Genomic DNA, 10941 nt, shown 5'->3' with positions numbered 1-10941 from the left:
TCGATTCAAACGGACACCTAATCCTTATGCAAAAGCTGCCTGTTTTGAATGAGATGGGAAGCATTTTTTTTTTCTTATAGATAAACAAATAAAGAAAAGCAGACTGCTGTTGATCATGGCACTTACATACATACTCAGGAGACAGAACGACGCTGCCTTCGAATGATTTGATTCATTGTTTTTTTTTGTCTGTTCTGTGCTACCCAGTGCTGGTTTCATAAAAAGGTTTCCCTGGCAACCAATAATCACTATCATAGGCTCTTTTGCTATTAGGTTACCTGCTGTCAACAGTGGAGCCTTTGAAGACACAGGTTAACCTGCCTGCAAGCCGAAAGCCCATGATGGAAATAATTAGCTGGCATGTTTTTTTCCGTTAACGGACCGAAGCATTAAACACAGAAGCAATAACCCACAAATACCTTCCAACTGCTTTTCCTGCTAAATTTACCTTTAGTGAATATAGATAAAGAAAGGTTTATTCCGTATGCAAAAACTGTTTTTCACTTAACATTAATACTATAATAATTGGACGACACAACTACAGCTTGTTTATGTTTGTAAGTTGGATATATATATATATATATATATATATATATATATATATATATATATATATATATATATATATATATATATATCTTTTTCCACTGCGAGCCCAGAGCACAATGAGTATAAACATGTGACAACACTGTCAGCGGACACCGTCACCTGTTTGCACTTTCCTTGCCTGTTGCTTCTGAACGAAAACGTTCTCGAACTGCATAATATGTAGAACCAAATGTACAAGAAATTAATAAATCAGTCACGGGTGAATACAGCTTAAATGAACATGAGAAAGGCAAGTCATCAATTTGGAAAACATTCCGATTACTTGCCGATGAAAACGGACACACTGTGGCTGGATACGTTGCCTGTATCTCGTGCAAGAAAAGTCGGTGCTTTCAATTGCCGTAAAACAGGTACATCAAACTTAAACAGAATCCGGATCGCGAATTAGGGCCGACGGTAGAGAGACTATAGGCGGCTGTCTTTTGTTGTTGTAGCTCTGCTTTGTGGCTGCCCAGATATTTCCTGTGCGTTTGTAACTCACACTTGAATTTGACAAAGTCGTTCCTAAGTTATAATTAAAAAGCCGAACCATGTAAAATGTCATGTGGTTTGCTTCATCTGTTTGCGGTGGTGCGCTGTGCTTTAAATCCTAGGTACATAACTTCAGCCATGCTTATGCACAATTTAAACATTGCTAGTGTGTACATACTGTAACATATGTTTACATATGATTACCAAAAAAAAGAGAAAGTTTTCCATGAACAAAATTCTAACCTAATCAAATCTGCACATTTTGCTGATGAAGCAGACTGCACAGAAGCAACACTCATAAGGAATTATTCTTTGACACTTGGATATTCAGTTCTATGCCTACTGTTTGTGTTAGTTGCTTTTCCATAGTTCTAGATTACATTTATTTGCGCACATGGCTTTCTTTTTGGGGAAAAAACACTTGCCCTGGGGACAAATTAAATGTTCTGAGACAGTACATGAGGGAACATGTGGGTGGAAAGGACGGGTCGCAGCAGCAACAATTACACTCACAGCCAGTGCAGCGAGCGCTTTACCTGTTCCCCTGTGCCCCTGTGCAAGCAGAGGTTTGTGATATCCCTGCACCCAGGTCCTACCATTACCGTCATACTTAATAATGTAAATTATTCCTCAACTCTCGGTTTAGTCAGAGGCCAGGATTTCAGACAGTCAGTGCAAATAAGTAGACTCACTCAGATGAGCCTTCAATGCAAGAATCCTGCTTGATGCTTTTTCTCCAAGGAACTGAGAGTGCAATTTAAAAAACTAGCCATGACCTCAACTCTGTTTAAAAATCAGTACAATAGTCACAGGCCAATCAGAAGTGGAAAAACACTCAAAAAAAAAAAAAAAAAAAAAAAAAAAAGATTTGCACAAATGTATTGCATATACAGATGCTTACTGTCTCATACAAAGCATTAACCTCTAGAATGACTTACAGCTATAAAATATGCTTCTGGATTTAGGTTACAGTGATGCTATATCACGAATCACAAATGGAGTTCTCTAGATATATGTAAAAATGTAAATGCAAATATGAATAGTATGTAAAGACAGACACTTCCTTATTCTTCGCTTGTTACACAACAAGCGTGGAGGTATCTAGCATCAAATAACTTCTTCATAGTCCTGAGTGTGTATCTGTTGTATCGATCGTTCTCACTTAAATTGAAAATCACTTTCTTGGAAAATGATGAGATTACAATACAATGTTGTTTTTCCAATCCCCATTATAGTAACTGTTTTAGGAGTTTTACAATATTTTAACTAGAAGACTGAATGTGCAATATTACTGCATAAAGTACCAAGTACCAGAAAAAAAAAATCCAAATAAATTTAATTGAGGACAACTGTACACATCTGGGTTTTAATAATGGTCCTAAAAAAGGGGTAGGGCAGGTAACAGTAATGATTTAATAATGATCTAAAACAAAACAAACAAAAAAATATTTCCAATTTAAAACAGGCTTGTACAATTTTAATGTCACCTCACAAACACATTTTCTTTAGACGTTCTTCACAAATGCTAAGGAAATTCTAATTTCCATTTCCAATAGCCCTGTTCAAAGCAGCCCCTGTCGTTTCAAGTCCTCGTATGTCTTTTTGTTGACTACATTTCCGCTGGAGTCCTCGTATTCCTCCTGTAAATAAAATGCACAGTTAGCTTCCTCTTGTGGTCAGTGTTTGCAGTGGTTCTCCAATACAACAGGAGGGCTTCCGTTACTTTTTATAGAAATATACTACAGGTTGTGGTATCTGATTCATAGGTTCTGAAAGGACCTTGTAAAACACAGAGAAGAAAAAACTTCAGTAACAGTTACACACAATTTTGATAGTGGTTTTGGTGCTTTTTTGCTCACCTCTTGAGTATTTGCACATTAAGCCGACTGTTCTTTTCAATATTAATATTCCTGAACACAAACTCACCTCTGTGTCTGGCTGCCATCGTTCAGATGCTTTCTGCGACTTCAACTTTGCCCATACTATAAAAAACACAATCCAATAAAATGAAATAATGTAAAGCCATATCAACGTGTGTGGCACATCTGTTGTCTTATTTTTAAACAACCTTTATTTACCATCCTTTTGCTATTTTCAATACATCTTTATGCAGAAACTATGTAAAATGTGTTATTTTTTTTATTTATTTATTTAAGAGTATGGTTTAAAATATGAACAAAACAAAGCAGCTATTTTAAAAGGTATAAACGATGACAAGCATATGTAGTCATTCGGAAAAAAAATATATAAGTGAAAACTTAAAGCAATACCAAACACAAATCAACATTGTACTTTAAGAATATTAACCGATTTAATATATCAAAAAACTTTAACCCTAGTTTCCAATTGCAGGACGTAGCCATTTAATATGTAGAAGCTTTTGTAGTTAACAAGTAATGAAGGCACGAGTGTTTGAAGTTCAGAAAATCTGCTTACATGAAACTGCATCCTCAATCTGAGTTACGTTGGCAAAGTGCGCAGTGTTGGGAATACCAAGACATCTCATGCCGTGAGCATGACGCCATTCCTAAAAACAAGAAGATCAATACAAATGATTACAGGTGCTGAGTAGAGGTGTAATGATACACTAATGTCACGATACTTCTCACAATATGCAGGACATGACATGCATCATGATACAGGTGATGGTCCTCTTGTGTGATACCTAATAAGATCAAATCATTTAATGATAGACTACAAGACAAAAATCAACTATAAAACACGCTTGGTGAACTACAATGATACACCCCTCTATTATGATACGACACGTAAAGAAAGCAGACAGATACACAATTCATTGTCACACTCCTATTACCACAACGTTAATGCACATTAACCGACTAGTTTTTAAAAACTTGGTTTGTAAATTAAGTAATTAAAGAGAGGAATGAATAATATATCAATGTCAAGACTTGGGTACACAGCACACCATCAGATAATTTGCAAACCTATTAACTAAAGCTTTACAGACAGTTTATTTGCATGTCTAAAGAACATAAGGAGAACTTCCTATTCTTAGAACGAACACCTGGAACATATTTTTATACCATGCTTTTTATAGACAGACTTTACATAAAAAAATAAAATAAATAAATGCTTTGATATGCTGTGAGCCTTATGCAGGTTTAATCTTGATCATACATTTATATTGCTTGAGATTGATTAATGAGCAAAAAATACATTAAAAATTTGAGCAATAGCATGCATCAACTGGGAAATACATAAGATTAGAGTTTAAAAACCCTTACCGCAAAATGACGCTGAAATGCTTTAGGTCCTCTGTAGGTGTAGTTACCACAGATCTCACAGTTGTAGTTGATATTCAAACCATGAAGCTTGTACAGCCAGTAAGGGATAGGCTAAAATAAGAAGGGGGAAATGTGATTTCAAAGTATATAGTAAAAAGTATTGTCTTCATTACCAAATCTAATAATTATTATTATGTTTATTTAGCAGACGCCTTTATCCAAGGCGACTTACAGAGACTAGGGTGTGTGAACTATGCATCAGCTGCAGAGTCACTTACAATTACGTCTCACCCGAAAGACGGAGCACAAGGAGGTTAAGTGACTTGCTCAGGGTCACACAGTGAGTCAGTGGCCGAGGTGGGATTTGAACCGGGGACCTCCTGGTAACAAGCCCTTTTCTTTAACCACTGGACCACAGAGCCTCCTTAATCATCACAGACACCTTGGTCAAAAAAGAACACAACTTTACCAACTATGCAAATATTGACTGGGGTTTAGCCTTGCAGTGGAAAACTGTTGCCCCAAAGGTTGAGATAGTGGGCTTTATTGAACACTGGAGGCTGCTTTTTCTACCCAAGCGGAATAGTTTTCCTCTATAAAAGGTGAAAAAACTACAGTCAATATCCGTTTTAAACCTGCAATGTCAGAAGATATTAGTTTTGACTATTGTCTTCTAAATGACAGAGGTCAATAGTTTTTTGACTATTGAGAACTAAAGCGACAGCTGTTTTCTATATTTTTGATAATTGTATTAGCGAATAGGGTTCCAAGTTTCAATCTAAGGGTTTACTATATATATTTAATGTCCAAGTTTGTTTCACCTCCTGGTATAACATATATATACTGTTCTGCGTTTCTGGTTTATTCCGAATTCTACTGAAAAATTGGATGCCGGTTTTTACTGATTTATACCCGATTTCTGTCTATTATTCAATAATCTCCTGGTACTATTTTTTAGGAAATACACAATATTTTGATTAAAATGCTGTTTTATTTTGACTCCCACATTGTAATAAGCAGCTCTACACTGTATATCCTAGGATACAGCAGACGTTTAGACGTCATATAATCAAATAATATTCAAAACTTAGTTCTCTGTCACTTCACAAACACATTATCACCTGATTATGTTGGCCAATCAAAGTCTTGATTATTGTGGCAATTGCTGGGCGTAGTAACTAGCTTGATAAACTAAATTGAAATACTTAGACAAATATAATATTTTTAGTGGATGAGGAATGGAGAGAAAATGTAAATCAGTTTATGAATATTCAAAAGAAAACAAGTGTTTCGAAGTATGCAAAAAGCAAAAATAGCAGAAGTGGATCAGTTGAGGCAGAGGATGCATAGCGCTGACAACAAAAGAACATACTGAAAAATAAGCTACACATTAAAACAAGAAAGTGAACTGAGAGACAAGCAATCCATTTATCCTGCTTTTACATGTGCTTTAATAAAAAGAAAGCACAGAATGACTGTGTTAATGAGTTTGTCAGAGCACTGTGCTTTGCTGGACAGCCACTGTTTATTGCAGAGAGGTATGTATTGGTGACTGTGCGACAGTACTGTCTGTAGTAAAACACTGCCTAACACCGACAATCTTAATCGTAAATATTTGGTGATGCTTTAGTTGTCAATTTTCTTTTTTTTTTATGATTTCGGCAGAACACCATTTTGGCAGAACACTGTAAACGTTTGGTACTACAGAGCTCATACATGCTGACCTGTTGCATGTGTTGTTATTATGTTTTATGCTACATGCAATGATGGCATGGTAAATGGCTTCACATGTTCTTTGTACCTTGCCGTCCCAGCCCAGCGGCAGGTTCTTGGGGTTGTAAATGATCTCGTTGTCCTCGTCCTCGCTCTCACTCTCACTCAGCTGCTCTTCATCCTCTTCCTCTCGCTCCTCACCAGTACGAGCCTGCTTCCGCTGCACATTCTCATGGGTCAGCTGTCTTTGTTCCTTTAGAGGAAGGAGACCAAATCATTACTCAAAGAAGGTGAATTGGATACCCCTGTAAACTTGTATATTGAAATAATATAGTAATGGAAGGACACGTGCAACTTACCCCAAGAATTTCCACATATTCATAGATCTGAGCTTCTAGGAAAGCCATTTCTTTGTTACGCTCGGTGTCCCTGCAAGTAAATTAACAGAAGCAAAAACAGCATTTTAGTCGCACACAACTACTGCTGCAACAGTGTTGATTCCTGTTTTCTGTTTTTACCTTAAAGTTTATTATTTTTAGATGCGTGTACAGCCATGAAACCGATAAGGCATGCTACAATACATTTGAACAGCGTGTGCTTTGCACTGGGGATGATATGGATTGCTTACTTTTTGGGTCCTTTGGATTTGGGATTCTTTGCAAAGAGTGACGGGTCTAGCGACTCCAAGGACTGCCCTTTGGTGCTGAAGAGTCTCTGTGCCCGCTCTTCAAGCGTCCTTTAAGAGAAGATACATTTAATTAGGAGATGATTAAGGGAAGCAATTGCCCAGAGAAGAATCACCTCTCTTGCATATTTGGCACACATTAATGCAACTGATGTCATTATTCCAAAAATACACTTATTTTCAAATGTTCAAAACATACCTTGGAGAAACCTGAGAAATAATCAGATCTACCGATATAATAAAGTTAATGGTTACATAGTTATGGGCCATCCTTTATATTGGAAAATCTGTACTTACCCTCCACATTTCAGACCCAAAGCCATCAGAGCAGATTTCAATCTGTCCAACCCCAAGGAAGCCAATTCCTATTGGAGAGATCATGACGTTTTTAGAGTAAACAGAAAGATAAATGAATTAAGGATTTGGGATTCAAAGGGTCCCCACTTATCAGTGGACATATCTGAATGCACAATCCCTGCAATATACATTGCTAAATTGCAAGTACAGTACAATTAGGTGATTCTTACCTCCCAAGATGAAAATGCAGAGAGATCCAAATGTGCTCCAGCATGTGTCAATGCACTGCTGGTCTCTTTCTGTTAGGAAAGAAAGTTAAGCATTACAAGCACTTCACATGAAGATAAACACACTATAAAATGTTAATATAATTAGTTTCCAAAAGATTTGATGAAAACATACTGGCCAGCCAGGAAAGGTGCCATTTTCCCACTTCTTTTCAAACTCAATGAGAATTTTTCCATAGAGTTCATTTTGGTCTTGTAAAGGTTTTACTCTGTCTGTGTAGTCCATGAGGTATTCCAAAAGCATTTCAAGATACCTAAAGGGAGAAGTACAAATAAATACAGTTTACTCCAAACCACACTCATTAACAAATGTAGTTTATTACTGGAGTCCATTACCACTGCCCTACATTTTTATTAAATAAATACATTAATAACACCTTCATGTTGTATATTTGGTCTTGAACAGTATTTAAAACACTCAAATTAAGTTAAGAAACAGGCCTTTTCATTTCAGTTTGCACTGGTAGTGTTGCAATCGTGGTTAAAAAGGTCTATAAGAAATTAAATTATTCCTGTGCAACAATGGAGCCACCCTCTGGCCACAAGAATAAACAGAAAGGAGGTGTGCCAGTTAAATTTATAGGACATACCAAGAGATTTATGGTGAAAAAGTCTTACTGCTTCAAAAACAATCTTGCAACATTTCTTACATGTTGACTTACTTTTTGTATTCAGCATTCTTCCTCTCTTTAGAAATATCGAACAGCTGATCAAACGTAGATAAATAGGTAATGTATTCAAGTTTCTGAAACAAAAATGAAAACCTTTAGATTATATTCAGGATAAGATCAAATCTAAATTGTTTCCATAAACCAATTTCAGCAACAAAATTGTATAGTTACAACTGAATTCCAAAATATGTTATCAATAAACAGCCTTATTTGGATGAACTCAATACATCTACATAGCAAAATGTACTTGTCAAAAATATCAATGAACTTTAAATAAGTTGTGTATGGTAGAGTAATAAAGTTGTCATGTGCCATGTGAAGGCAAAGCATGAAAACACAAGCTAAAAACATTTCCTGGTAGGTTTTCCAATGAAGTACCTGAACAACCAGTCAAAGATTAAATGCTCCAGTTTCTTACCTCCGACCCCTTTAGATTGGTGAACTTCAGGTAACAATCATGCAGATCCAAGTATCGACCATATCCTTCCTCATCCGTGAACTCAACCAAGTCTAGAAACAATTCAAATAACTTACACAACACTGACTGCTATGTGTGCCTGGTCAACACAAACACAAATAAATGAATGCAGCAACATACTAAATAATCACACTTACTTTGTGCTTCCTCACTGGGGTTGTCTCTAGCTTTAATTAACTCCTCAAACTCAACAGACATTGGCACACAGATCTGCAAACCAAAAAAATAATGTTGCAATGTACTAGTATCCAGTAGGTTAAATATCACTGCTTTAATGGCATTAATTAAGTTATTGTATTTCTTGCTCTTATTGTATTACTTGTATTGTAACACTTAATGTATTTGCTTACGATTGTAAGTCGCCCTGGATAAGGGCGTCTGCTAAGAAATAAATAATAATAATAATAATAATTAAGACATGGCTTAACAGAACACAACTAACCTGTCTGGCATACAAATTTACTCACCTCATTAGGGTGTTTCCTATGAAACTCTTTGATCTGTTTCAATCTGTTATAGAACTCTGCAAACTCATTTGGTCCTGAAATGGCATTCAGCTCTTCCTTTCTCATTCTGGAACATTGAAATATACACAACTTTGTTTACAGTCAAAACAAAGAAATGTATAATTTTGTATAAAGTAAATAAAGCATTTTCAGACTTTTTCAGAAGAAATTCCTTAATTGCAAAACAAACAGCCATAGATATAAAACAATTTATGAAATATATTTCATGCTCCTGGATTTGCCCAAAGAATTTAGATTTTTGCACAAATAGCATAAATTACCAGGTTAATAATTGGTCTTACCGATGATGTTTAATGCCTTTTTTTTCTTGATTGGAAATAGGCTGGACTGCAAAACGAGCAGTTAAACTAAAATGTATTTACTGCGAACAATGAAATATGAGCCACTTACCCATCTTTATCTTCATAAGAATCCCGTAAATTTGCACTCACTTCCATGTACCTCTGAACAACAACATATAATCTTTTAGAATCATGTATAAATGGGAGTATACAATGGATCATGTACCGAATCACGTAAACTCCACATGATATTGAATGGATTTATAAAACAAACAAAACCACATACATCTGACTTTTTTCCTTCTTTAAAAATGTAATTATAAATAGACAGTTAACACACACACATTATATATATATATATATATATATATATATATATATATATATATATATATATATATACACACATATATATATATATACATATATATATATATATATATATATATATATATATATATATATATATACACACATACACATATTATATATATATATATATATATATATATATATATATATATATATATATATATATATAAATAAACGAACAATAAAAGTTAGATAATACTTACATCCAGCATTGCTCTTGTGCGATGATCGGAATTGATCTGGTCTCGTAGCTTAAAAAAACAAAAAACAAAACATAAAACGTAACAAGTGCGAAGTTCTGCATAATTAATACAGTACAAGGTACCATATTCTTCAGAATAAAAAAGTCTTACCAAACTCAAAATATACTGTTGAAACTACTGACAGCGGGTCTAGAGCCTGAAGTTGCTTTAGTTTTAATCTAATTAACTGTGAACTTGGCAGACATCTAACGCAGCTGCAATGGCAAGGAGAAAAATGGCATAATGCCACCAACCAAACACAACAGAGGCAACGTCATTAACTAACCGAATACATCAACCGACTAAATAAAAGTATACGGACGATAGTCGAACTCGAGCAGTAGGATGTATTATCTAGGTCCCCGAACCAAATATACTGGTGTGCGCGATTTAGAAAGTAATGGTGAATATTTCAATAAACAGTAAAACAGCTCTAGTATTTGGCAGAAAGTAAACTTTACAGATGACAAACAAACATTTCTGATGCACGTTTGTGGGAATTCCATTAAATACTATTAAATCAATCTCGAGTCCTGATGCAGCAGGGGCCTAATGTAGTGCCCAGACCGAGGGATAAAACTTACCGTCGTTTTCTTGTGCAGCATTTCTTTTGTTTTGGAATCCATAAGCCTTTCCTTCTCCTCATGATAGCGCCGCTGCTGCTCCAAAATCGTCTCCATAGCTCAAAATGTAGGAGCTACTAGTATCTAAAGATTCAAAATAATGAATAACGCAAACAACAACAAAACTACAGCGCTCTGAGTGAAACAAACACGCCACAGTCCTACAGGAAGTATTATCCCGGAAATGTCGCGAAACGCCAACCTGTCCGAGAAACAAAACCCGTAGATAAAAGGTTCCGGCCATGCGGGGACTGCAAAGTTTTCTGAAGTAAATATATTATGAGAATAAACACGTAGTGCATTGTGTAGGTTCATTCAAAAGTTGCAGACAGTGTTTTCCCTTTACTTTCAAATAACCAGAGCTAAGTGCGGCGTGTGACACAAATTACTATTATTTTTTGATCTTGTGTATGCCACAACAGCAAAAAATAAATAAA

At 35.5% G+C, this 10941-nt stretch overlaps 1 protein-coding gene across 1 annotated transcript; it reads right to left on the bottom strand.

The window, feature by feature from the left end:
- Positions 1–2432: 2432 nt before the first annotated feature.
- Positions 2433–10709, bottom strand: LOC117412998 (splicing factor 3A subunit 3). Its single transcript, XM_058997485.1, has 17 exons — positions 10466–10709; positions 9843–9890; positions 9377–9429; positions 8927–9032; positions 8597–8669; positions 8400–8491; positions 7973–8055; positions 7426–7564; positions 7254–7322; positions 7024–7091; positions 6670–6777; positions 6401–6470; positions 6130–6294; positions 4329–4439; positions 3517–3607; positions 3007–3062; positions 2433–2720 (listed from the first exon to the last, which is right to left on the bottom strand). The coding sequence occupies exons 1-17, from the start codon at positions 10559–10561 to the stop codon at positions 2643–2645; spliced, it is 1506 nt and encodes a 501-aa protein (XP_058853468.1). The 5' UTR covers positions 10562–10709; the 3' UTR covers positions 2433–2642.
- Between the last annotated feature and the right edge of the window lie 232 nt (positions 10710–10941).

The sequence above is a fragment of the Acipenser ruthenus genome, chromosome 23, assembly GCF_902713425.1.
Source record: "Acipenser ruthenus chromosome 23, fAciRut3.2 maternal haplotype, whole genome shotgun sequence".
Taxonomy (NCBI): domain Eukaryota; kingdom Metazoa; phylum Chordata; class Actinopteri; order Acipenseriformes; family Acipenseridae; genus Acipenser; species Acipenser ruthenus.
The sequence above is the reverse complement of the archived record's forward strand: the minus strand, read 5'-3'. Positions and strand labels throughout refer to the sequence as shown.

Coding starts and splice junctions, on each gene's coding strand:
- LOC117412998 (XM_058997485.1), bottom strand. CDS start 10,561: ATGGAGACGATTTTGGAGCAGCAGCGGCGCTATCATGAGGAGAAGGAA. Junction 9,430..9,842: donor GCACAAGAGCAATGCTGGAT/GTAAGTATTATC, acceptor GTTGTTGTTCAG/AGGTACATGGAAGTGAGTGC. Junction 6,778..7,023: donor TTGGGTCTGAAATGTGGAGG/GTAAGTACAGAT, acceptor CTTCTCTTAAAG/GACGCTTGAAGAGCGGGCAC.